General features: G+C 50.4%; 1 protein-coding gene across 3 annotated transcripts; it reads left to right on the top strand.

The window, feature by feature from the left end:
• Window positions 1-651: 651 nt before the first annotated feature.
• On the top strand, window positions 652-23,523 carry CABP1 (calcium binding protein 1). 3 transcript variants are annotated; one of them, XM_066370765.1, is made up of 7 exons: window positions 652-1,380; window positions 13,872-14,051; window positions 17,822-17,852; window positions 18,130-18,273; window positions 19,289-19,398; window positions 19,639-19,786; window positions 23,084-23,523. In XM_066370765.1, the coding sequence occupies exons 1-7, from the start codon at window positions 721-723 to the stop codon at window positions 23,107-23,109; spliced, it is 1,299 nt and encodes a 432-aa protein (XP_066226862.1). In that variant the 5' UTR covers window positions 652-720; the 3' UTR covers window positions 23,110-23,523. The 3 variants fall into 3 exon arrangements, with proteins under 3 accessions (XP_066226862.1, XP_066226860.1, XP_066226861.1); XM_066370764.1 differs by lacking the exon at window positions 652-1,380 and adding an exon at window positions 8,890-9,404; XM_066370763.1 differs by lacking the exon at window positions 13,872-14,051.
• The last annotated feature ends 2,845 nt before the right edge of the window (window positions 23,524-26,368 follow it).

The raw sequence follows: 26,368 nt of genomic DNA, 5'->3' as shown, positions 1-26,368 counted from the left end.
TAGAAGGGCATGAAGGTGAGGGGGCACAAGAACTGTAGGAACAGCAAATGGGTCCTACCTGAGACTTGATTATCACCAGGACCTGCAAATCCAGGTTAAACAGATGCCACCTCCCTTCTCTTCTGTACTGAGAACTGAAAATTCTGTGGCTGATTTACCACCAGGGTTATCCTGGTCCTACTTCATGGTGTCGGGACTGGATGAATGTGCCCATGGAGTGGAGCCTGTCCTTCCAGCACTGTCCTTCCTTGTCATTCTGGCTCCTGTGTTTGTAAGCAGTGGTGACCTAGAGTGCCTTCATTCTCCTTGGGTCTTTAGTGTAGTGTACCTCTCTCATCCTCAGTACCAAAGTTGTAGTCCCTGGGGAGTGCACCCTGCCTGCATTTCTGGAGGTTCTGGCACTCCGGGTTCCTGTGGGAACCTCAAGGAGTGTTAAGGGGCAGTTCTGGCGATTCTAAGGACTGGACATCTTTGGGGCCCTTCGCCAAGCCCCTTACCTTGTGCTCCCCGCTCTGTCCCACAGCGCCCCCTAAGCCGTCAGGGGCCTCCCGGAAGCGGGGCTCCTCGAGCGCGGGGCGGGGAAAGGGGCGGGGCGCGGCAGTACCTGGGCTGCCCGGGAGCTGGGGGTGGGATCTCAGGAGACAGCTGGCGGCCCCCTCAGATCCGCACCGCCGGGCGCCTGGAAGCTCTGAGCTCCGGGTGAAGAGGCTGTACTGTCACATGGGTGGCGGTGAAGGGGCCGCATTTAAGCGGCCCGGGTACGGTGCCCGCCTCCAGCGCGTTCTCGGGCTTGGCTCCCGCCGGACGCCCTGCTCTCTGCCCGCCGGGGGCCCGGCGCCACGCCGCACCGCGCCTCCCCCGCCGGGCCATGAGAGCGCGGGCCCCGCTGCGATGAGCTCGCACATCGCCAAAAGCGAGTCCAAGACGTCGCTGCTGAAGGCGGCAGCGGCGGCGACGGCGACAAGCGGGGGCAGCCGGGTTCCCCGCCACGGCCCTGCCCGGGAGCCCAGGCTGCCTAGCCGCCGGCTGCCTAGCACCTGCCCTGGCACGCCACCGCTGTCTGGCGACCCCAGTTCGCGGAGGCCCCTGTGCCGGCCGGCGCCGCGAGAGGAGGGTGCGCGGAGGAGCCAGCGTGGTCTCCCCCAGGCGCACTGCAGGCCCCGGGAGGCACTGCCGGCCGCGGCGTCCCGACCTTCTCCCCCGTCTCCACTGCCGCTGGCCCGCGGGCGGGATGGGGAGGAACGGGGGCTGTCCCCGGCGCTCAGCCCCCGGTGCTCTCAGCGAGCCCTGGGTCGTGGGGTCTCGGCTCCAGCTGCGGCGTCCGAGGCAGACCCGTTCCTCCACCGGCTGCGCCCCATGCTCAGCTCCGCCTTCGGCCAGGTAAGGGCCGCGCCTCCCGTCTGCGCTGGCTGGAGAGGCGTTCGGGACCCTGCCACGGCTGCGCACCCACAGCCCTCCTCTCGCTGCCCACGGCCCCTCGGTCACGCTCCCCTCGCCCCCCTGCAGCTCCGTGCCCTTGCCCGCCTTCCTCCTCCCCTGATGCCTGATTCAGCACCCTGTGCGCTGTCCACGCTTCGGCCCTCTAAAGAGGGATTGCCTCCCTCCACCTGCCAGAATGGGCCAGTTCTGAAAGGGTCGACCTCCACCAGCCGTCTGGAGATTTGCAGGGGTCATGGAGCGGTACTCTGAGTAGGTGGCGCCAAACCCACTTATCTGGATTCTGACCAAGACCACCAGTGAGCGACTCAAGAGAGCAATGGGTTTGGAGTCTTGGGGTCAAGAGTGGGAGATCTTGAGGTACATAGCTTTGCTTGGGGATGAGGGATTGTAACCATTGCCTGTGGTAGCCATAAAGACCTGGGAAAAGTTAAGAGAGTTAAAATATGAGAAGAGAGAAGTGTCTGGGTAGGCATGGAGGGGCTGTCCAGAGCTTTTGATCAAACTGGAACTTTGGGGTGTTTTAAGGAGGTTGTCACTTCAGGGATGCCGTTAGGATGGCTGTTGGGCAGCTGTGAGTCAGAGGATGTGGCATAATACCCAGAGACTCCTAGCTTGAGTTGGTGTGCATTCTACGGTCAGAAAGGTCACTAAAGAGTCATCAGTGGCTCCTTTGAGTTCCTCTAGGTCTTTCTCTCAAGGGCCCCAGGCAGCCGGACATCTGCCCTTTAAAAACAGCCCTGTAGTCATAATCCAGTTTGGGGGTTTGCTGCTGGGGAGAGAGACTCGGCAGAAAGGAACCTGTGAGCTCCTGAGCCAGGATATTCTCTCTAGTTCTGAGTCCATTAGTAAATCAGACTCTCTGACACAGCGTTTAGACAGTTCTGCAGCAGCCAAGGAGGGGCGTAATGCAGAAGTCAGATCAGACTGTTCATGTGGCGTCTGGAAGAAGTGGAGACCTAAGCCTTTCTGTGCTAGGATGTAGTGTAAAGCAGCTGTTTTAAGTTTCTGGCTTGCCATGCTGGATCAGAATTCCAAAGAGGCCGTATGTGTTTTGCTTCAGATCTACACATTCTTTTTCAAAATACTACTTCTCAGCGGCTGATGCTGGTAGAAGTCTGACATGAAGGCAGCTGCACATGGATTTGGGTTACATGGATCTGCTGTGGTGGTGTGATAGGGCACCGCTGCGTGGCTTTGTTCCTGCAGGGAGCCCTTGTTAGCCGAGTTAGCTGGAAACAGTTCTTCAGCATAGAGATTTGGATACAGAGCTGTGAGAGTTCTTGTGGCAATGTGTGGAGGGAGAAGTTCACTGCAGTGACTTATGTATTAGTGAGGAGTATAAGGTGTTAGGGCCTTGCTCAGGCACAAGCTTGGCTTTAGGGAGACAACAGTGAACAAGAGTAGGTTGTTGGCTGGTGATCAGACTTCGTTCCTGGAAAAAGAGCACTTTCTTTCCAGTTTTGCAGATTTTGTTTGCATGAGCCCTTTGTGAGCTCTCTGCTACCTGCATTTCTTCCTACTTCTACTTTCTCGGTCATTAAATGAAGAATATTCTCCAGTCCAATGTTCTGAAATGTCACCAGAGTCATCTGAGTCTGGAAGAGCTGGAAGGTCCCATCAAATATTTACTACCTCCCTCTGGAAGCTCTTGCCTCTGGAGCTGCAGACTTTTTCTTTAAAGCTCTGGCACGTTCAGCTTGGGCTTCCTGCTGACAGCCCTGAGGCATCTGCTTGAACAACAACAGCACCAACCACAAAACCTGGCCTGGGAAGTTTGTGTCAGTCTCCAGTCTCCTGTGACAGAGGGGAATAAATTTTTCTTTCCCTTCTTTTGCATTGAGACTTCTGTCCTTAGAGACAGGGTTAGGACCAGGAGCAAGGAGATGGGCTTTGAGTACAGAAGCTTTTAGGTGGGACCCACTTAAGCAAAATATAAGCCTGGGGAAGTATATTTGTCATATCTCCCAGGTTCCTACTGTTTTAACCTTAAATGAACCACTTAACCCATTAAGCCTGTTTCTTTACCTGAAAAACAGGGATAACCTTAGCCGCTCGCCCAGTTTTGGGGAGATGAAATGGGATAAGGTGACATGTACAGAGCTTGGCCCAGTGTGTGGCCCAGACCAAAGGCTCTGTCAGTGTTAGTTATTGTTATTATTGCTGCTGTTGTTGATGAACTACCAAGGGCCGTGTCAAGTCATTTTCCTTATATTTGTAATAGAGTCAGGGAGAGCCAGAGTTCAAAGTGACACTGAAGATACCAAGATAGACTCCTATGTTAGAGGGAACAGCAGTTAGGATTCTTCCAGTGACCTCACAGAGCATCTGTACTGCCTGCAGGGAGGCAGTGTGGTTTTAAGGCTGAAGAATGGAATGGTGGCTTCAGAGAGTAGAGCTGCAGGTTCCGATCCCAGCTCTATCACTGCCTATTGCCGTGACCTTGGGCCTTTTATTTTCTCTTTTGGTCTTGGTTCATCCAGAAATAAGATTGACAAAAACTACCTTGCCAGGTTATTACAAGAGGTACACAAGGTTAAGTATGTCAAATGGCCTGGCTCAGGGTGGGTGCTGGAAAAAGGACAGCCTTCATTATTATTATTATTATTATTTATAGAGTAATTGTCTGAATGAAGGCCTGTACTTTGAAAGCTGGCTCTGCCTGCCCTGTGGTGGCACAGTGGACAAAGTGTCAACCTAGAACGCGGAGGTCACCAGTTTGAAACCCCAGGCTTGCCTGGTCAAGGCACATATGGGAGCTTCCTGCTCCTCCCCCCTTCACTCTCTCTCTCTCTTTCCCCTTTCTAAAATGAATAAATAAAAATCTGAAAGCTGACTCTGAGCCAGGTGAGGAAGGCCATTAAAGCAAGGAGCCGAATGACAGAGGACCTGTTCCAGTTCCTCTCTGTGGCCAGCTATGGACATGTCACCCAACTTCCTAGAGAGAAGATGAGGTATCAGAAATTAACTCAGATAGGCACGACTCGGGGCAACTCTTGGCATTGTGTCATGGAAAACTATTTTAAGAATAGTCTTTGTGCTTCTTACCCTAGGTTTGGGAAGAAACACCCCTTTCAGAGGGACAAATGTGAATAAAACCCACAGCTCTGCTCCATGTTTCTCTTTCTACTTATAGAAATATTTCTTTTAATTTGGGCAGGCTATTCCAATAGCTTTGTATGTAGTAGGATCACTATGATCCTGTATCTTAGTGAGTCAATGAATGAATGACTGGTATCTCTAGCCTCTGGATTGCAGAGTTCTCTTAGCTCCTCTAGTTTAGATGGGGCAGGGGAGAGACCAGGATGGTTTGGATCCTAACAGATTAGTCACACTAGGCCTATGTTTCTAGTATGAAGGCTGTGTACAGCACACATTCCTGCCTGGCCCAGTCTCTCCCTATGGCTCCCTGAGAGGACTGGGAGCCCAGATTGCCTTTTCTCTGAGGTCTGGGGAGGGGGAATGAGAAGGTCAGTTTGTGGTTAACATCAATCCTAGAGAGTCCCCCAGGATGTCTGCATCTAGCTCTTTGGGGGAAGAAACTAAAAAGACCTTAGTCTAGAGCCCACTGACAAGGTATCCTCACAGCAACCTGTGAAGGTTAGCATTATCTTCCCCCATGTTAGAGATGAGAAGAGAGATTCAAGAGAGGGGTAGTGGCTTGTCCAAAGGTCACACAGGACTGTGATGTGGCCTGCCTATCTCTGAACAACCTTCCTGTACTACATCGTGCTGGTTTGTTGGGAAGTCACCTAAGTGTGTTTCCTATTTGTCAGAAGCAACCACAAAGTACCTCTGAAGTTATGACCCAGCTTTCCCTGAGTGTCTTAGCACTGGGCTGTCATCCAAGTTCAAATGCTGGCGATAGAACCTATCAGGGCCAGTGAAGGCCAGCCTCCCTCCTAATCAGGAATAATCAGCAAAGGGCTGATCCTGCTCATCCCTCTGATCCTATTATTCCATTCCAGAACTCAAAGTGTGGCTTCCGAGGACTGTGGCCACAGGGAATAGGGATGGGGAGGTGGGGCTGTGCAATGTGCTTTGCTCCTTTGAGAAGTTCCCACCATTCAGCCTTTAAAATTGTTTTCTGCTAAAGATCAAGCCATCTGCCCCTTCCAGATCACCAGTTACCCGTCACTCAGGATCATCTGTACCCCAACTGCTAAGCCAAAAATAGCTTGAGCAAGCTCTGGGCTTGTGTCCCTGACTCCATTGCTGCTTTTAAGACTTGAACTAGTATCAGCACCCTCCTCCCTAAAGGATGATGAGGTTTCTTCAAAGTATGTGACATTTTTTTATTAACAAGTTAAGATTAGGAATGTGTTATTTTAATCACTTTTTTCAGGTGACAGAGGAGGACAGAAGTAATACCTTACTTTGCAAAGCCTTTACTTAATAGTGTTTTCATATCTGTAGCTCATGATCTTCACTACAATCCTCCAAGATAGAGAAAGGTCAGATAGTATCTCTGTGTTATAGTCAAGGAAACTGGGATTCAGAGAACCTGACTCATTCATACAGGCCATGTGGTTTGAAAAGGTAAACCGGGCCTCAGATCCAGCCTTGGGACTCCACATTCTACAGTCTTTAATTTCATATTAGTATTTGAGTGTCTACTATGTTTCAGGCTTCACCTTGAGTGTGGACATTATGTAATTATCCACACTTTTCATTAGGAGCAAAACCTCTGTCCCATCTCCAAATGTCTATATCCAAAGTGAGCAACATTTTAAAGAGTGTGTCAGGGTGAACTGTGTGACTTTTCCATAGGAGAAGCTTTCCTGTCTCTCATTTCTAGGGACAGATACATCACAGGGTCAACAGATGGGTGCTGTGCTCTGGGATGGCCTGCAGGGAGCATGAGTTACCAGACCTGAGCCAGTGCCTTGCCAAGTGAATGGAAGCCACTCCTGGCACTTTAAGGCCAGTGCCAGGCAGGGAATGGGCACCTCCTAAGTCCTTGGCACAGTGCCGATCCCTTTACACGTATTGTCTTGTTAACTCCTCAGAAGAGCCCTATGAGAGAAAGGTTATGAGAAGACCCATTTTATCAATAAAGAAACCAAGGTGCAGAAAGAGGAACATGTGCTCAAGGTCGTACAGTAGTTGCTAGATAGCAGGGCAAGATTTGAATCCAAGTCTGACTGCATTCTAAGCTCTGAGGCACTGGGTCAACAGTCCCCAACACTGACTGCAGGCTGGAGTGACCTGGAGCACTCCGTGGCACCACCAGCCAGAGCCCACCCACGTCTAATAAATCAGTCTCGGGGGAGCTCCCCAGGGAGCTCTGTCTGCAGCCCACACTGAGGAGTCGGCTCGACAAGGGGCTGCCCCCCACATACCTGCTCATGTAGTCAATATGAGCTGGGTTCCTACCTGGCGCCTAGCCCGTTTCCCCTCTGGGTCCCTGGTGAGCCCTAGCTTTTCTTTTTCTTTCTTTTACTTAAAAATTTTAATTTTAGTTTTTAATTCACTCTATTGGGGTGACATTGCTTAATAAAATTACATAGGTTTCAGGGGTACAGTTCTGTACTATATCACCTACGAGCCCTAGCTTTTCGAAAGGATCTGCAGATGGTTCATTTTCTAGCTTTGGTCTCCACGCCTTCCCTGAGCTTCCTGAATTAAGTCTCGTTCTTAGAGTTTTTGTGTTCCCCTTCATAGCATTTACCCGAGATGTAATTAAATAAGTGTGTTCCCAGCTCTTTACTATCTCTTGCCCACCTGCTAGAATGTAAGCTCCTTGAAAGCAGGGACCATGTTTCTTTTGTTCCCCACATACCTAGAGCCAGGCACAGTGCCTGGCACATAAATACTGGACAAATGATACTTCTTTCTTCCATTTTATTTATCTTTTTTTTGTTGTTTTTAAAGACTTTATATATTGATTCTACAGAGAGAGGAGCAAGAGAGGTAAGGGGAGCAAGAAATATCAACTCATAGTTGCTTCACTTTAGTTGTTCATTGATTGGTTGTCATATGTGCCTTGATCGGGCAAGCTCAGGGTTTTGATCTGGCAACCTTAGCATTCAGGTCGATGCTCTATCCACTGTGCCACCACAGGTCAGGTATCTTCCTTCCTTTTTAATAATTACTTCTAGAGTACCTGTTACATGCCATGTACTTTGTCATGTACACTTTATAAGCAAGAGAAGAAACCCCATTTTCCAGGCAAGAAACTGAAGCTCTGGAATGTGAGGTCAGAAGGCGGCAGAGCCAGACTCAACCCCAGGCCTGCAGCGCCTTTCCATTCATCTGAATCCATTGCTATTCTTCATGCCCCTGACACTTGACCCCTGACTCCCAGCCCCCAGAGATGCTGCTTTGTGCTCTGTTCCCGAGGAACACGACTTTGAAGAAGGTACTTGAGTTGACTGCTTGCTCTTTCAATTCCAACTCCCCTTAGGGTGAAGACACTGGAGAGTGTTTCTGCCCTGTAGGCAGAAACAAACCCCAGGCTCCTCCCTCTGTCCTCAAGGGATGCCCCTCCTTCTCCATATTCCCCTCCAGGGGTTTGGCCCAAACAGGGCCACTGAATAACTAGCATGATTAAGCCATTCCGATGTTGATGATGTCTGCAGCAGCACTGTCTTCAAGAGCTATTCAGGGATCTCTTTCCCCAGCTCCCAAGAAGCAAGCCTGTGGTGCCTTCTGGGAGAACTCCCTAAGGGGAGTTCTGACCAGCCACCCAAAACTGGACAAAAAGTCGCTGGGAGACTAGCCTCTCTGGACTGAAAACTCAGCAATGCGTGTAAGGGTCCTTGCGTGTGGGGCTGGGAAGAATTTGGCTTGCCAGCCCTCTCTGGTGCCCCCTGCTGGGAAAAGCTGGGTGCAGGGAAACAGGCACTTCTCTCTTGGGTCATCTGTCTGGGGTTGTAGATCTCCAATGTGACATCTGAGGCTTGAGATGAACTGACATCAAAGCTGGAACCTGGAGGGACGAGGAAGAGCCAGTCACCTGAAAAGTTCATCATGGGATCTTGAAGACCACTTTTCAAAGGGCAGCCTCTCTGCCCTATACCCCACGGAAGCCGGTAAAAGATCCTTGTTTAGGATCAGGAGGAGACTTAAGAGAAGGCTCGTTGCCCTTGCTCACACCTCTGGGATGGCACACTGCGAAGGAAGCCGAAGTTGCTGCTAACTGCTGTTGGCTCAGCTGTGCTTCCAGTCCTGGGAGCTTCATCCCATTCCAGTGATGAGGCAAGTGTGAAAAATGGAGCGTGATGGAGACGTCACAAGCTCTCCCAGGCCCTCAGCTGGAGCTGCCTGCTCTCAATCCAGCTGCAACTGCCAGGGGGCAGTTTGGATGTGTGTCTGTTCCTGTGTGCTTGCTTCTGCATGTGTGTATGTGTGTGTGAATGCACACATAAAGCTGGCAGCTGGGAGGCTCCCTGGCTTTGGGGACCCAAACTAGCCTGATTCCCCTCCTGGGTCTGCTGGCCTCTTTCCAGCTGCAGCTGCCATTCTGGGCCCCGTCCCCAACGCAATCTCTGTAGATTTGGCAGCTGGGAGAAAAAGGGCTGAGGGAAGGGGAGTGACCTGGAGAGGACCGAGCATTAATCGGATGGAGATGATCCTGCTGCCTTCTCCAGCTCCGCTGCCCTCTGCCTTCAGCTCTCTGGGCGATCTCCGTGCTCTGCACGCTCCACTCCTGCCTTCATCTCTTTAAGAAAGTGCCCAGAAAGTTAAATCCACACGCATAAACACACACGATTCACCAAAAAGAAAAAAAAAATCAGCAGGAGCAAGCAGACGAGTGAGAGAGCACGTGCGCAGGAGAGAGGGCTCAGATCGGTCCTGGAGGCAGAACTGCACAGGCAGAGAGAGGCTGGGGTTGGCAGGGACCGGGACTGCGGTCTCTTAGCCCCCAGGAGCCTCCTTCATGGCCCCCGGGATCCTGAGAGGGGCTGCCTCAGCTTAGAATGGGCAACTGTGTCAAGTCTCCACTAAGAAATCTCTCAAGGAAGGTATGTTTCTGGAGTTCCCAAAACCTGGAGTGGGGGAGTTGGGCCTCCTTCCCTCTGTCCCAGAGGTTGGGTGTAGAGGGGGTGGGCATCAGCGGCCTGCCACCCTTTGGTTGGTTCTGTCTAGAGATGCTTCTCTGTTCCCTGTTCTGATCTCTGGATTACCTGCCACTTTCTATGTCCCAGGTTCTGAACTGAAGTTGGGACTTGGAGCTGCATTTTGGGGGGGGGGGGGCTTTGTGATTGGGAATTTGTACAAAATTTGGGAAAGAGCCACGTAGCTCCTGGGGTGTAAAATGAAGTGCATGGATCCTAGGGTGTCAGAGTGGAGAGACACCTTGGAGCTGGCGGGATCAGAAGTGGGTTGAGCTGAGCTTTGACTTTCTGCTGCTGAGGCTCCTTCTCTGCAGTAGGGCTCGGAGCTTCTTCTCTTCCCTTGAGGGTCTCTGGCCCTCTCTGGTGGTCACTAAGCCTTCAGAGTTGTGGGTTTTGAAGTAGAGCCTATTGCTACTGAAAGGAACCAGGTAGAACATACCTTTTCACCCTTGATAATTCTAGAGTCATGTCAGAGAATCTCAGCCAGGACCCGACTGATTCAGGGACTGAAAATGTTTCTATTGGGAAATAGAATGTTGAGCAAAGGTGTCTATATTTACTTTCCGTAGTGAATTTATTGTTTGTACATCAGAATAATATATTTTGCAAGAATTCCTTTTGGAAAGCAACTAATCATCTCTAAAGCATCTTTTTTGCAAGTCTGGGCTTATATCTCTAGGGTTTTGCTTCAAGCTTGGCTTGTATTTCTAGTCATCTATAGTCAGATCATAGAAGAACCTCCTAGATATTATTTAAGGAAAAAGGAATGATAGGAATGTTTTCTGCCTTGCTTTCTTTTCCCAGACATGGAACTTAATTGCCATTCAGGTTAAATGTCTTACCCAAGGTCTCAGGTTAACTAATGGCACCTCTGCCCCCAGCCCCATCTTACCTCCTTGGTCAGGTTGACAGGCTCTCAATTTAGGACATTTCAGGCCTTTTTGCTGTTCATCATCTTCCTCTTTTAGCTAAACTGCTCACATCAAATTCTTCTTAATCTTTGCTATTCCTTGGATCCCTCTGACGGTTAACTGTTTCTTCAGCGCATCCTCCTCCCATCATCTGTCATCTTCTTGGAGTCTTTTGCACCAGAGGTGGCCCCCATGCTGTTGCAGAGAAACAGAAACTGATCTGAATTCGTTTAGAGGCCCACCGGGTGAAAGCCCTTCCCTTGGTTCTGTCCAGAGCTTGAAGATGTGAATTTAAGGACTAAAATTGCCCTTTGGTCCCACCCCACCCATCTTTCCTTACACAGCTGAGGGCTTAAGAATCAGACTTCTCAGGTCTCCTCTAACTGTGTGACTTTGGGTAAGTTACTTGACCTTTCTGGACCTTGGTTCTTTTGTCCATCAAGTAGAAATACTAATAATACAACTCATAAGGAGATTGTGAGAACTAAATAGTGTTGTGCACACTGCCTGGAATATAGTACTCAACAAATGTTAGCTAGTAGTGTTGTCATCATAATCATAATTTTTCCACTCTGGGTTTTCTGAGAAAAGGGGGATGGGGTAAGAGGAGAGGTTTTTAGTCCATGGAGTAAGATTAAAGATCATAAAACTTACTGCATTCAATTTCATGTCTTTTAGAAAAATAATAATTGCTTTTTCCCAAGTATCCACAATGTATCCAACTTCTGTTATCTCATTTTCTCTTTCCACCAAATAGTTCTCTTGGCTATTTTATAGGGAAAGGAGCTGGAGTCCAAGATAAGAGCTTTCCTAAGGTCACACAGCCAACTGGACGCCGTGCTGGGATTTCAGCCTGGGTCTGTGTGAATCCAGAGCTGGTATTTTATTTTTATTTTTGCCTCTCTCTCCTTCCTGCTGTCAGAAATGTTATTCATAGATCCCCAAGTCTGACCTTCCACATCATCTGGTCCCAATTCCCACTGACTACAGCAGTCCCCTCTCCTGCCGCACAGAATGCTTACTCATTCAACTCCTCCTTGAATACCTTCAGTGAGAGGGAGCGCTGACCTGCACACTCTTGGCCAGCTACAGTTGTTAGAAAGTCGTTAGGTCATGAGGCATGCCGGGCCCTCCCACTGCTGTGCCACATTCAGGAGACATTCCCTCGGTGCCAGGTGATATGGTCATCCTGTGGGCCTCTGCCCACTTGGCTTCCTGAGTGGTAGCCAGTGAACTGGTAGTGGTGAGAGGCAGCTTGCTCCAGGCTCTGAGTAGGGCAAGACCAGGCTGTCAAGTGCCATCACTGGCTGGGGAAGAACAGCAGCTTCCTGGGGCAACTTGGTGCCAGGCAGGATTATGATCAAGAGGTGCAGTGGAAATTCCCCAGCCACCGCTGGTTTGTTCTTTGTAGGAGCAAGTTCTTCTCCATCCTTCTTTCCTGATTGGCAAACATTCTCCCACTTCCTCTGGAGCCAGAAGTGAATGCCTTCTGGCACCCAGCATCTCTTAAGTTGTATCACCATCATCGTAGTCATTCTTGTCATTGTCACTGTCATCACCATGGCAACTCCATTTATTCAGCTCTTGCCATGCTCTAAGCACTACGCAATAGTTGCCACGATTATCCTCATTGCATAAAAAAGGAAACTAGAGCACAGTCAGGTGAAGTGGCCTGGCCAAGCTCACAAAGCAAGCGAGTAGAAGAGCCAGAATTGTCCCCAAGACTGAGTCCAAAGCCAGTGTACAAAACCACCTCTCAGAACCCTGCACTGCTTGCTGGGTTGTACCTTCTCTGAGCCGAGTGTGTGCGAGTCAGCTAGGTCTAACCTCTCTATAGCTTCTCCTGAGGCTGTGGTGTGTGGGTAAGCCACTGAGTAATCCAGGCTTCCTTGGGGCCAGCCTCCAGTTGGGAAGGTCCCTCTAGCTCTGCCTTCATCTAGCCACATCCTAGAGGCATGTGTGAGGGTGGCTGAGGCTCTGAACCTTGTTTGACATCAAATATGAATGGCCATTGGTCCATCTGACATCCCTTAAGTTCTGGGATTACCTGAGACTGACCCTTACTGCATTCACTGAAGTTGGGCCTTGGACCAAGGTCCTTCACCTCAAACCTGAATTGCTGCTTCTGCTTTGAGGAACCAGAATACTGTTTCTCCCTCTAGTCCTGGAAGGGGTGTAGGAAGTTGAGGGGAGTCTGGTCTGTAGCCCTACATGTGGGACTTTGGAGGGAAGACATGAGGGGACACAGTGAGACGGGAACAGATTGTTCTGCTTCTCAGCCTGGCAGGATGGGCTGCCCCCTAGCCTAGGATCTTCTAGTCATGACCTTCTTTGAGCTAGAGGAACCTGGCAGGGCAGTACACAGAGTGCAGCAAGATGAAAGGGTGGAGTATGCAGCTCTGCACTCTGTGGGGGCCCTGGGCATCCTGGGGAGGCTGAGTGGAACAGAGTGTTGTGTCTGGATGCTAGTGTTGTCCTAAGGGGTTGCTCTGTGGGCAGTGCTGACTTTTTATAGCTGCATGGGAATCGTCAGGGAGGAGGATGGCTTGGCCAGGGCCTGGGAGCACAGCTATATTGGGTAAGTAGAGAGGGCCCCTGCCTCAGCCTCTGGAAGTCGGCATGCTGGGCCAGCAGGGAGCTAGGGAAGGCAGGAGGGGAACAGGGAGACTTACTGGTGTAAGAGTGTCTAATCTTTAGGCCTCAAACTGGGTAGGATCTGACACACAGACATGCTTTGTGTTGCCCACCAGAAGGCCTGGCAACATTGGGCTGGAATTACATAGTGCTGCTCCTTCAGAAGAGGCTCACAGCACCATGTAGCCCAGTCCCCTACCTTTTAACATCTTCCTGCTTCATTGATGTTACTGTGGCCCTGTGTTTGCAGCCTCCTATCTAGCAGACTGGCTGGACCTGCCCTCTGCATCGCCCACTCTGATTATCCTCACTGCCTTCCCATGGGGATCTGGTGGGGGTAGGGCTAGAAGTCAGGCTGGGAGCTTAGCCCCAGGGATTGTGCTGGGACACTGGGACAATGTTGGAAAAGGATGTCAGCCATGAATCTGTCAATGAAAACTTCCCAGCAGTTGGAGCAGAAGACTCCCGCTGCTTGCTTTTCTCTCCGAGTTTCTGCATGCACACGAGTGTGATTCTCTGCACATGTATGTGTCGTGTGTGTGTGCGTGCGTGCACCACATGGTGTGAACCACATGGTGGGTACCACACCCAGCTGTCCCTGGAACACCTGCTTCAGTCAAGGATTGGAGACTCCGTCTATTGGACCAGTTTGATGCTGCCCTTATTCATCCTGAGGGCTCTCTGGACTCTACTGTTGGCCTCTTCGGGGTTTGCTCTTGAGGAGAGAGAGCCCTTCTAGGACCAAGAGCCAGGTTGGGGCCAGATGGCCCCGATTGGGCAGGGAAGTGACGCCTGCCTTTCTTTTGTATTTGCTTGGTGCTGGCTGAAGATGCGCCAGGAGGAGACGACCAGCTACAGGGTGGTGCAGATGAGCGAGGAGGGGCTGGCGGCTGGCAGCGAGCTCCCTGGACCACTCCTGATGCTGGCCCAGAACTGCGCCGTCATGCACAACCTGCTGGGCCCCGCCTGCATTTTCCTGCGCAAGGGCTTCGCTGAGAACAGGCAGCCTGTACGTAAGTGGGCCCTGTGGAGCCGTACTCGACTTGGCTTCACGGGATGTCAGGAGGTATTGGGAAGAAGAGGGGCTCTGTACACAGAGGCATGTGTCCCCCAGCAGACACACCTCAAACCCTCAACCTGTGAATCTGACCCCTCAAGTTTCCCACTCACGGCTAAGCACTGGTGAGTTCACCTCCACCAGCAAGAAATAAAAAGAGCAGCCAACATTGTTTGGGGATTAATTTGAGCACTTACTATGTGTCAGGCACTGTGCTAAGAGCTTTGGTGCATTGCCTCATTTAAGAGTCAGAGCAACTCTAAAAGGTGGATACTATCATCCCCATTTTGCAGATGAAGAAACTGAGTTGGAGAAGTAACCTGCTCAAGGTAACAGTTTGTGGGTGTTGGAGGTGGGATTCAGACTTGGGGAGTCTGACTCAGGGGCCTCCTGTGCTCTGAACAACAGTGTTGAGTACATAGCACTGTCTGGTAGAACTTTCTAACATGTGGAAATGTTCTATAATCTCCACTGTCCAATACAGTAGCCACTAGCCACATGTGGTTATTGAGCACTTAACATATGACTAGTGCAACTTAGGAACTGAATTATTCATTCTGTATAATTCTCATTCATATTTAAATAGCCACATGTGGCGACCGAATTGGACAACCTCCTATAGGTATCTGAACAGCCACAGGTAGGAGGGGAACAGTGAGGGTGTTACAGACGCAAATGTTTGTAGGTTTTATTTATTGAAAGTCATGTGCTAAACACTTTACATATCTTGTTCATGGTATGCTCACAAAGGCCCTGTAAGGTTGGTCCTGGTATAAACCTGTTTTTTTTTTTTTTTCATTTTTCTGAAGCTGGAAACAGGGAGAGACAGTCAGACAGACTCCCGCATGCGCCCGACCGGGATCCACCCGGCACGCCCACCAGGGGCGGTGCTCTGCCCCCCAGGGGGCGATGCTCTGCCCATCCTGGGCGTCGCCATATTGCGACCAGAGCCACTCTAGCACCTGAGGCAGAGGCCACAGAGCCATGCCCAGCGCCCGGGCCATCTTTGCTCCAATGGAGCCTTGGCTGCGGGAGGGGAAGAGAGAGACAGAGAGGAAAGCGCGGCGGAGGGGTGGAGAAGCAAATGGGCGCTTCTCCTATGTGCCCTGGCCGGGAATCGAACCCGGGTCCTCCGCACGCTAGGAAACCTGTTTTATAGATAATGAGAATGTGGTTCGCGGAAGTGACCTGTTCAAGGTCCCATAACTAGGAAGCAACAGATCTGAGCTTTGCACTTGAGTCTCTGACTCTGGAGGCCAAGCTCTTCTCCCTCTTCTCCCGGACCACTTATGTTGGAGAGAAAGGAGTGTGTGCTCCCTTCCCACCTGACGCCTCCCAGTTGCTTAGGGTCTCCCTGCCACATGGATGGGCAGCTCTGGCTCTATTCCGGAGCGCAGTGCACACACCTCCTGCACAGAAGAGTGTGTGACCCAAGTGCAGGTCGCCAGGACTCAGCCAGACCACAGGCCCACTGCAAAGGGGTACCTGGCTTTCCTGCTCCCTCTGTCTATACAAGATGTATGGAGGAGGCTGCAATGAGGGTCAGCAGCCCCTCATTTATCTCTAGTCCTTCAGAGCCAGGTTCTGGAGAAGTTGAAGGGAGGGGGCTGCTTGAGTCTGAAAAGTGGAAAGAATTCGTTATGTCTAAGTAACTTGTCCTAGGGAGTACATTCTGTATGCATGTGCATGGGCACGTCCTTGCTCACTCACTCGCTGTCACTTACTAGGATTATGGACATTGCAAAACATCTTTTTTAGTGTCACTCTGGTTTTTTGTTTTTGTTTTTATTTTGTCTTGTTTTTGAGAGAGAGACAGGAAGGGCGAGAGATGAGAAGCATCAACTCATAGTTGTATCACTTTAGTTGTTCATTGATTGCTTCTCATACATGCCTTGACCATGGGGCTCAAGCTGAGCCTGTGACCCCTGGTGCAAGCCACTGACCTTGGGCTCAAGCTAGCAACCTTGTGATCATGTTGATGATCTCACGCTCAAGCTAGTGACCCCACACTCACGCTTGCAACCTCAGGGTTTTGAACCTGGGAGCTCAGTGTCCCAGGTCGATGCTCTATCCACCCTGCCACCACTGGTCAGGTGCAAAAACATCTTTTTTGGTCACTCAAGATCCAAGTCTGACTTGGACCAGCTAGTGGGTGATAGAGGTAAGATTAGGCAAGTGATAGAGTAACAATCCACTCAGTTTGCACCATGACAGGCTTAAATTTTTTTTTTAATTTATTGAATTTAGAGAGAAAGAAATAAAAATAGAAATATCAATTTGTTGTTCTACTTATTTATGCCATGATTGGTTGATTCTTGGATGTGCCCAGACCAGAGATCAAACCTGCAACCTTGACATATTGGGATGATGCTCCAACCAACTGAGGTATTGAGCCAGGGCCCCATGACAGGCTTTTTAAGTGGAAGTTCACAGAGTCATCTAACAGAGACATACATACTTTCAGTGATTAATCATACCCTCGGCTAGAAATGCCACCTGCAGCACCTGGTAGCCAATAGCCCGCTCTTTCCATGTACACAGAGACGCTCAACACTGTTCTGCCACATGTAGCCGCTTCTGAGCACCTGCTTCTGGGCACCTGCTTCTCCCAGAATATGTTGCTCAGTAGCCCCTTTCTAGAAGATTCTCAGATTTTCCAGAGCTAGGTTTCCTTGTCCGGGGGCCAGTTTGGAGTGGGTGGATAGCAACTATCTCTATCTACCCTGGCCCTGTTTGCTAGAACAGCTTGTGTGCACAGCTGAGATGCCTCATGCTCACAGTGACACACCTGTGTGTCTGTGTCATAACAGGTGTGCCCATACCTAGTGTGTGCTTTCTCAGGGTGGGCACCCCTGTCCTGTGTTCTCCCTGCCCAGAGGCAGAGAACTGTCATTTGCAGAAGAGAAGCCCTGTGGACCAGTTTGGGAGCTTACTAAACAGGTCCAGCTGGGCAGCATTTCATGCCAGTCTGTGACCCTCCTGGGCAGGCCTGGGCAGCTGAACCCCCCATGCGTCCTCTGGGCCTGCTCATTAGAGACTTCTCTGCCATCTGTTGTGATGCCTAGACCCAGGGTTTTCTTGATTCTCCAAGGAGACCTGGGCACTGCTTGAGGCTTTAGATGTATGATTTGGACCTGGTGGCAACCAGAGGCACTGGCGGCCCCCAGGGTCCTATGTTGTATCCTGTGACAGGGCAAGGTGTAGGATGGGGGTCAAATTGGAGAAGACAGAGCAGTGCCCAGGAAGCAGGGTGCAGCCCTAATACTGCTTCCACACCCTCAGGTCCTTCTCCTCCTCCTCCTCCTCCTCATCCTCTCTCAAGATGCCTGTCCAGTCCCTGCGTTCTCGCCCCTCTCTTCACCCATTGCCTTGCAGGCCTCCTCTCTGTTGTGACCTTCCACTGCCCCTATTTCATTTACAGGTTTTGCCTCTGGACCAGCTCTGTTCTCTGACACGTTCTTGTGTCTGGAACAAGAGGCTGGGCACAGAACCTCAGTGCCTGGACTGGACGGGCTGTTGGGTCCCTGGGCATCTCCCGTGACTGTAGGAGATGTGGGGGTGCACATTTTCCCCTCAAGGACGCGGTCCAGGCATGCCTCTGCTGCAGTTCTGTCACCTCCCACCCAGTGCCTGCTGTCAGCTACTTGCATGGTCCTCAGGTTGGGCATTTTGTGACTCCAGGCCCTATGCACCTGCTAATAGGACACATTCTTTTGTTTCAGGACAGATCACTGCGGCCAGAGGAGATAGAAGGTAAGACCTGGCCCCTTAGGGGAAAGGGTTTTTCAGCCATCCAGGAAGCTGAGGGAAGGGAGACTGGTGGGAAGAGAGGCAGAGACTCCTTGGCCTCTGAGGACAGGGCCTGGTGTGGAGCTGACATCCTCTGTAGAGCCAGCAGTTGGAGGAGTGCACAGTCCTGGGCAGCTCCCAGGTCTGGTTCTCCAAGCCAGTGGGACTTCTGGCTGCCTTTGGCTCCAAATGCTCTGCGGCTCCCACCCCCAACCATGTCCACCTTTGTTTCCTTCCCCAGAGCTTCGAGAGGCCTTCAGAGAGTTTGACAAGGACAAGGACGGCTACATCAACTGCCGGGACCTGGGCAATTGCATGCGCACCATGGGCTACATGCCCACCGAGATGGAGCTCATCGAGCTGTCCCAGCAGATCAACATGAACCGTGAGTCCTTCTGCTGGGCACCTCCTTCCCTTCCCGTCCTGTCCCGTCCTGTCCTCACCTGTGCAGCCCTCTGCAGTCAAGCCTGGATTCAAGTTCTTGGTCTACCTCCTTCCAGCTCTGTGGCCTGGGGCAAACCACTTACCCTCTCTGATTTTCAGTTTCCTCACCTGAAAACTGAGGGGTGTAACAGGTGGAGTGAAACTCAGGAAGTCAATTAGGAAATATATATATATATTTAAAACAGCCCAGCTACCTGGCACACAGTAGAAGTTGAACAGAGGGATGCTATTATGACTATGTTTTTTTCTTAGTTTGGGTTCCCCAGAGGCAAGACTGAGACAAGAATTTGGAAGTACAAGTACTTTATTTAGTAGGTGATGAGTAGAAAATTGAGACAGGGAAGAGAAGGAGCCAACAAAGGGTGTGTTCTCAAGCCAGCTACCCCTAATCAGAGTCTAATTCTGCTGGGGAACTTGGGGGGTTAGTGTCACAGCTCACCTCGAGTTATAATGCCCTCACCTGGGGTATTTATCGCCTGGATGCCTGTCAGTCACTGGTGGTGTGAGCAGGCTATGGTTGGCTGTCAGGTTGCCAACACGTGCACCTACAGAGAGAGCAGGTTGGAAGGTGAACTTCTATGTGCACAAGGGTAAGACTTGGAGCATGTGGGCCAGGCGCCCAGAACTTCTGCTTCCCTGTCTGCCCTTCTGCATGTGTCTCTGTCTCTCTTTCTGAAATTCTCTACCTGTCTCTGTGACCTAACATTTCTTTCTCCCAACCGTGTCTACCTCTACTCACTTCCTGACTTGTTCCCTTTGTCCACTCCTGGCCACTTCCCTGAACCAGTCTTTGGCAAACCACCTGTCCATGGTCACCTCTCTGTCATCACTGGCCTTTGGTTAAACCTTGGACCTGGCTCTGGGCAGGTCAGGGAGAGGTTGGCAGTGCCCTCCATTGCCTAGTTGGAGGTAGGGAATGGTTAGATGGGTGACCTAGTCCTTTTCTCTGTCCCCAGTGGGTGGTCATGTGGACTTTGAAGACTTTGTAGAGCTAATGGGACCTAAACTCCTGGCGGAGACGGCAGATATGATTGGAGTAAAGGAACTGCGAGATGCCTTCCGGGAGGTGAGCGAGGGGCAGTGGACAGGTGGGGCTGGGCAGGCTGTTAGACTCCTAGCCCCAGGGTGGTAACTTGAAAAGAAACCTGAACCCTGGGTCCCAGACCAGGGAAGGAGCTTGGTTGGACAGAAAAGAGTCTCTAGGGGAGGGGGGGACAGTGACTCTGGAGAAGGAGCTCAACCTTGGGACCTGCTTCTGACAGTCTCAGTGTTGTCACTGCCTCTCCCTCTTTCCTCCCCTCTCTAGTTTGACACCAATGGTGACGGGGAGATAAGCACCAGCGAGTTGCGAGAAGCCATGAGGAAACTCCTGGGTCATCAGGTGGGACACAGAGACATAGAGGAAATTATCCGAGATGTGGACCTCAATGGGGATGGCCGAGTGGACTTTGAAGGTAGGTTAGGGATTGAAAGTGGGAGAGAAAGTGGCCGTCCACAGGTTCCTCCAACTGTATATACATCACGGACCCTCAGTCCACTCCAACTTTCATTCTGCCAGCCCTCCATCTTGCCAGCCCTCCATCCATGCATCACTCTAATCTGCCTCCCACCTCCGTGTCTGTACATCCATCTATCCCTCCCCCCATCCATACCTCCATCCACCCCTCATTCTGTCCATACCTGTCTCTCCATCTATGCATCCATCTATCTCTTTGTCCAGGTGCCTATTTATTCATCCATCTCTAAACAATTTTCCTTAGAACCCTTTATTCATGCACTTATCTATCTACCCATATGTCTACTTACTCTTCTGTAATTCACCCATGCACATCTCTCTGTGCATTTGTACTTCTCTACACTTGTTCATACATGTATATATCTCTATCTACCTGCCTGTATTTCTACCCATACTCCCATTGATCTATCCATCTATCTGTGTAGTCATTTCCCCATCAGTATCCATCTACTTATCCATCCATCCATCCATCCATCCATCCATCCATCCCTGTGGCCCTCTTCCCCCATCTATCTCTATTCATCTCTCTGTACAAGCTCCTCCATCCATGGAAGGTATTTTCTGAATGCCACATTCCGTAAGCTGACACTCAGGCAGGCCACAGATCTGACCACAGCTCGCTGCCCAGCTGCAGCTCCTGCCATTTCTTCTTGCCCACTGCCCCTTACAGCCACACCAAGGTACTTGTGCTCCATAAGCCTGCTAAGCTCCCATTTGAACACCCTGTTCTTTTATCAGGATGCCTTTTGTTCTGTTGTTCACTTGGACTAAATTCTGTTCCTCCTTTAAGATCCAGCAGTGGGACTTCCTTCAGCCCCTCCCTCGTTCTCCAGACTGAACGTCCCCTTTTCCGGGCCTCACAGCGCCTCAGGGTCAGCCTTGCTCTTCACACTGTCCCCTAACTGTTATTTACAGTTGTCTCCCCGCTTGACTCCGAACTTGACCAGAGGGGGAACCTCATTTTCTTTATCTCTGCATTTCCTGCATAACTCAATACCTGGCACATAGCTAACGTTCCATGAAAGTTTTTTTAAAGGAATCAGTAATAATCATAATAGCTATCACTTGTTGTGCACTTATTATGTACCAGTCCCTGTACTAAGTAGCTTTACACACTTAATCCTCACAGTGTCTCTGTGGATTGCACTATGATTCCCTCATGGATGAGGAAACTGAGGCTCAGAGAAGTAATTTAATTTGCTCGGGATTGCCTGACTAGTAAGAGACAGAGCTGTGTCATGATCCCAGCCACGATACACATAATACTGCATGACGCCATCTGCAACACTATGAGATGCAGAGAAAAATACAGTAATACATTGACTCTGGACTCCAGACACTCAAATTCTACTCAGAGAGGCAGTATAAACATGTGCCAGACAGTGTGTGTGTCCAGAACACAAAGGTTGGGAGGCCTTTTATGGGGAGTAGTTGTTCTTCAAGGTTGAGTAGAGTGTGGTTAGATGGAGAGAAGGCTTTGCGCCACCAGATCTGAACATCTCAGGACATCCTGTGTCCGGGTAAGTGCCCCTCACAGGTGATTACCCTTCCCCGAGAGCTCCGCATGCAGTGCACTCCTCTGTGTCCTGAGACCTGATCCTGCCTTGAGGAGCTAAGGCCAGCAAGGAAAACAGACACTAGTGGTTCAGTTCATGCTGTTCTTGGGGAAGTATAGTGGGCTGTGGGCTACAGAGGGGGCACCTGTGCCAAGCTGGAGGTGGATTCGGGAAGGCTTCCTTGTGGAGGCTATAAATAAATAGAGACCTGAGGAATAAGTAGGAGCTACCAGGTGAAAAAGAAGGAAGAAGTCTTGATCCAAATGAAATCTGCACATGGATGTTTATAACAGCTTTATTCATAATTGCCAAAACCTGGAAGTAACCAAGATGTAGACCAGGGGTCCCCAAACCTTTTACACAGGGGGCCAGTTCACTGTCCCTCAGACCATTGGAGGGCCGGACTATAAAAAAAACTATGAACAAATCCCTATGCACACTGCACATATCTTATTTTAAAGTAAAAAAAAAAACAAAAACGGGAACAAATATAATATTTAAAATAAAGAACAAGTAAATTTAAATCAACAAACTGACCAGTATTTCAATGGGAACTATGCTCCTCTCACTGACCACCAATGAAAGAGGTGCCCCTTCCGGAAGTGCGGTGGGGGCTGAATAAATGGCCTCAGGGGGCCACATGCGGCCCGCGGGCCGTAGTTTGGGGACCCCTGATGTAGACGAATGGATAAATACACTGTGGTGCATCCAGGCAATGGAATGTTATTCCGAGCTTAGAAGAAATGAGCTATCAAGCCATAAGAAGATATGGAGGAAACTTAAATTTATATTCCTAAGTGAAAAAAGCCAATCTGAAAAGGCTGCGTACTGTGATTCCAACATTATGACCTTCTGGAAAAGGCAAAACTATGGAGACAATAAAAAGACCAGTGGTCGCCAGGCTCTACAGGGAGGGAGGGAGGAGTAGGCAGAGCACAGAGGATCTTTAGGGCAGTGACACTATTCTGTATGAGGCTGTAATGGTGGATTTGTGTCATTATACATTTGTCCAAATCCATAGAATGGGCACCACCCAAGAATGAACCCTCATGTAAGCTGGACTTGGGGTGATAATGATGTGTCAGTACCAGTTCACCAATTTGAACAACTGTACTACTTTGGTGGGGGTGTTGGTAATGGGGGAGGGTGTGCCTGTGTGGAGGTAGGGAGTGTACAGGAACTCTCTGTACTTTCTGCTTAATTTTGCTGTGAACCTAGAACTGCTCTAAAAAATAAAGTTTAGTTTAAAAAAGAGAGAGAGAGAGAAGGGACAGGTTGCAGGAAAGCTGAGAGGCGGGAAGGAGTGAGAGTGAGCCGGTGATGCCAAAGGTGCTGGAAGGGAGAGCTGAGCAGTGGAAACATGAGGTTGGGCTGAGTGGGGACTGACGAGGCTGGAGGTGTCAGCCGGCCAGAATGGGAGAGCTTTGGGGTCATGTCAGGATGTGGGACACATCCGTGGGGATCTGTGAGGGTTAAGGTCAGGTATGCAGCTTAGAAAGCTCGAGCTAGCTGCTCTGTAAAAGACGGATGGGAAGAGGCTGAATGGATGTGGGGGGCCGGCATGGAGTCAGGAGCAGTGGCAGTGGAAGGGGACGCAGATTGCAGGGAGATCTGGAGGCAGCATCCTCAGCTGAGCCCTGACTGCTGCTTTCTCCCCACCCTCTCCTGTACCCTCCCAGAATTTGTCCGGATGATGTCCCGCTGAGGCCACGAGGGCCCCTCCAGGACTGCCAATCTCCCACAGGTGGGGGAAAGAGGAGCCCGAGCTCACCTCACCCTACCGTAGCCCCCAAAGCCCAGGATGTTCCAGTGGACGGGGCCTGCCTGCATCCCGGACCCCACCCCTCCGCACTGTGAAAGACTCACAACTCCTGCAACTGGAAAGGGGGCGCCCACCGACAAGGAGGCCACAGTGCCAAGCCCGTAGAGGTCATGCAAGGCGCCAAGTGCCATGTACCCAGCCACGGCTGGCTGGGTGGGCCAGGGAGCCCGCCAGCAGATCCCGCATAGCATGTCTGCTCTGGGGCAGAGCCTCTTGCTGCCCCCACCTAGCTCTGTGCCCACCCCAGCTCGCCTCAGCCCTGTTAACTCAGAACCAATAAAAGTATTTCCAAGAACACGGCAGCCGTGGGGGTCTTTGCTTCTTGGGCCTGGTTAGGTGACATGTTTCTTGAGGACCACCTGCTCCCAGAACTGAGTGAACATGCCAGCATTCAACATGCATTTATTCAATCCCCATTAGATACCCAGCCACTTCTTCACTGACCTCAGAAGCCAGAGCCTGGAACCTTTAACTGAAAGGGAGACTGGGGGTGGTAGTGATTTAGCTGGGCACACAGCCGCCACAAATGAAGTCAACTTCTACAGTAAGTCCTCACTTAATATTGTCAATAGGTTCTGTGACTTTAAGCAAAATGAAATATAATAAAATCAATTTCAACACAGGCTAATGGGTATAAACAAGAGTTAAGTTCCTAAGCATCTCGTCAGACAAAACATTATTCCAGGACCTGCTGTATAAGAAAAAGAATGGATATCGAGAAAGCATACAGCAGGGTCTGCCCCACTTCCTGTCTTATTGGAGCTTTCGTACCAGTCAGGGAACAGACATGAACTAATCACATTGTTATATGATTACAAATTGTGATACTGCTATGAAGGAAAAAGACAGGGACCTTTGGTAGGATATAACAAGGAGGCCTGGCCTTCTCCGGGCAGGTCAGGGGGCTTTCCTGAGGAAGTGATGACAAGGTGTTTGCCTGGAGGAAATCCCAGTGTGTGTGAGGGGACAGATGTAGAAACAGCTGCCATCCTCTCCACTGAGCAGGAAGCAGAATGGTAGAGTGGTTAGGCTCTGGGTTTATTTTCTGTGTTACTTTGGGCCAGTGATGTCCCATCTCTGGACCTCAGTTTCTTCAAATGTAATATGGGACTAATAAAGGATGATCAAGTTCACAGAGAGTGCTCTCAGGGCGATGCATTGCACACTTCCAGGGGCTGCTATTGACGTGACTGCGATGGAATTGTGCCATGTGGCAATGTTAATTCATTATTGTCATTGTAATTAATTTAGATAAGTGAAGGTGGAAGGAGTCAAAAGAAAGAGAAGTCGCTGGGTAGAAGTTGCCCAGAACCTTAGATAGGTGTGGGGCTCAATCACACAGGGGTGTGGGATTGACCCAGGAACTCTAAGCCAGTGGTTCTCAAATTGGTGTGCATAAGAATCAGGAGGATTTGTTGAGCCATAGATCTGGGCCCTGCTCTGGTGATTCTGATTCAGTGTTTGGAGTGGGGTCCATGACTTTGCATCTCTGACCTGCTCCCAGGGGATGCTAATGCTGCCAGATCTGTGGACCACAATTTGAATAACACTGCTATAAATCCCAGACACGTGGGAGGCAGGTGTGCTTCCAGGCGGCTGTGGGGGTGGGGGCGGTGTGTGCTGAGGGCTAAGGGCTGGGAATGGGAGGTGGGTGGCAATCCCATGCGCATATGTTGTGGTCCAGGGAGGATCCTTGTTCTTAGACCTGGCAGGGAGTGTGGGAAAGACTGTGGGCCCCTGCCAGAGGCCTGGGTAATCCCCATATCCCAATGGGCAGGGGGGCTGGGAGCTCTAAATTCACTCTAATAATCCAATTTTGAGACTAAGCCCTTGGCTCTGTGCCCTGTGGCAGCTTGCAGCCCTTTCTGCTCCTGTGCCCACTTAGCTCTGCCCAGAAACCGTAGATCTACACCGTTTCAGAAATGCAATGTTTTTGTAGTGCCAGAGGAGCAATTTGTGGAAAGAGGGCTTCTGTGGGCATCTCTGTTAGCTGACAGAATGAGCTCATGGGGGTACCATGGAGAGAGTGGAGTTAGGGTGTTAGGCAGGACGCTTCTGTCACTAGTATGGCCTCTTAAAACAATAGACACGGTGGCTTTAATAAAATGAGTTGGCGATATAGGAACCCTCATGCGCAGGACAAGGGGAGACCCAGCAGCTGGGTGAGCTTCTGCCTCCTCCAGTGCTGAAACTAGAACTCCTCACCTTGAACTTGTCTTATATTTAGGGGTGCCTAGTAAGGCTGAAGAAAGGGTTCTGTTACTTTACAAGACTGGGACTCATTTTTCTAGAAGGACCCTCTCGCAGGCAGGAATTCTTTCTATGACTTCACCGCACATCTTTAATATCTCCTGTGGTGGGGAACTCAGTGGGTGTCATCTTAGAAGAGCTCTTGTTGTCTGAAAGGTCTTAAACTAAGCCTGGATTTGCCTCCCTGTGACTTGTAAAGTCTAATTCATTTATGCATGCAGTCAATTGACATTTATTTATTTTTATTTATTTATTTTTTAATTTTTTATTTTTTCAGAGACAGAGAGAGAGTCAGAGAGAGGGATAGACAGGGACAGACAGACAGGAACAGAGAGAGAGATGAGAAGCATCAATCATTAGTTTTTCATTGGGAGACCTTTGTTGTTCATTGATTGCTTTCTCATATGTACCTTGACCGCGGGCCTTCAGCAGACCAAGTAACCCCTTGCTCGAGCCAGCGACCTTGGGTCCAAGCTGGAGAACTTTTTGCTCAAACAAGATGAGCCCGCGCTCAAGCTGGTGACCTCGGGGTCTCGAACCTGGGTCCTTTGTGTCCCAGTCTGACTCTCTATCCACTGTGCTACCACCTGGTCAGGCTCAATTGACATTTATTGAACACTTATTAAGTGCCAGGTCCTGCGCCAAGGTCCCTGTCTTTGAGGAGCTCAGACTCTAGGAGGGAAACCATAAGAAAACAGGCAAGTCTAATGCAGTGGTACTACTTACTCGGTCACTTCCAAGGTTAGCCCAGGAGAAATGAGAACAGGTAAAAGGCATTCAGCCCAGCCTGGCTGGATGGGGATGGTGTGGAAGGGACAGATTTCCTAGGAACTGAAGGATCGGCTGTGCATAGACGAGGTAGGGAAGAGTGTTTCTGGGTTGAGGGAACAGC

The sequence above is a fragment of the Saccopteryx leptura genome, chromosome 2, assembly GCF_036850995.1.
Source record: "Saccopteryx leptura isolate mSacLep1 chromosome 2, mSacLep1_pri_phased_curated, whole genome shotgun sequence".
NCBI lineage: Eukaryota > Metazoa > Chordata > Mammalia > Chiroptera > Emballonuridae > Saccopteryx > Saccopteryx leptura.
This window is presented reverse-complemented; position numbering and strand designations above follow the sequence as displayed.

Bases quoted from the DNA above. Each gene is read 5' to 3' on its own strand.
- CABP1 (XM_066370765.1), top strand. From the start codon at position 721: ATGGGTGGCGGTGAAGGGGCCGCATTTAAGCGGCCCGGGTACGGTGCC. The intron at 17,853-18,129 runs GTAAGACCTGGC...TTCCTTCCCCAG, and splicing joins GCGGCCAGAGGAGATAGAAG to AGCTTCGAGAGGCCTTCAGA. The intron at 19,399-19,638 runs GTGAGCGAGGGG...TCCCCTCTCTAG, and splicing joins TGCGAGATGCCTTCCGGGAG to TTTGACACCAATGGTGACGG.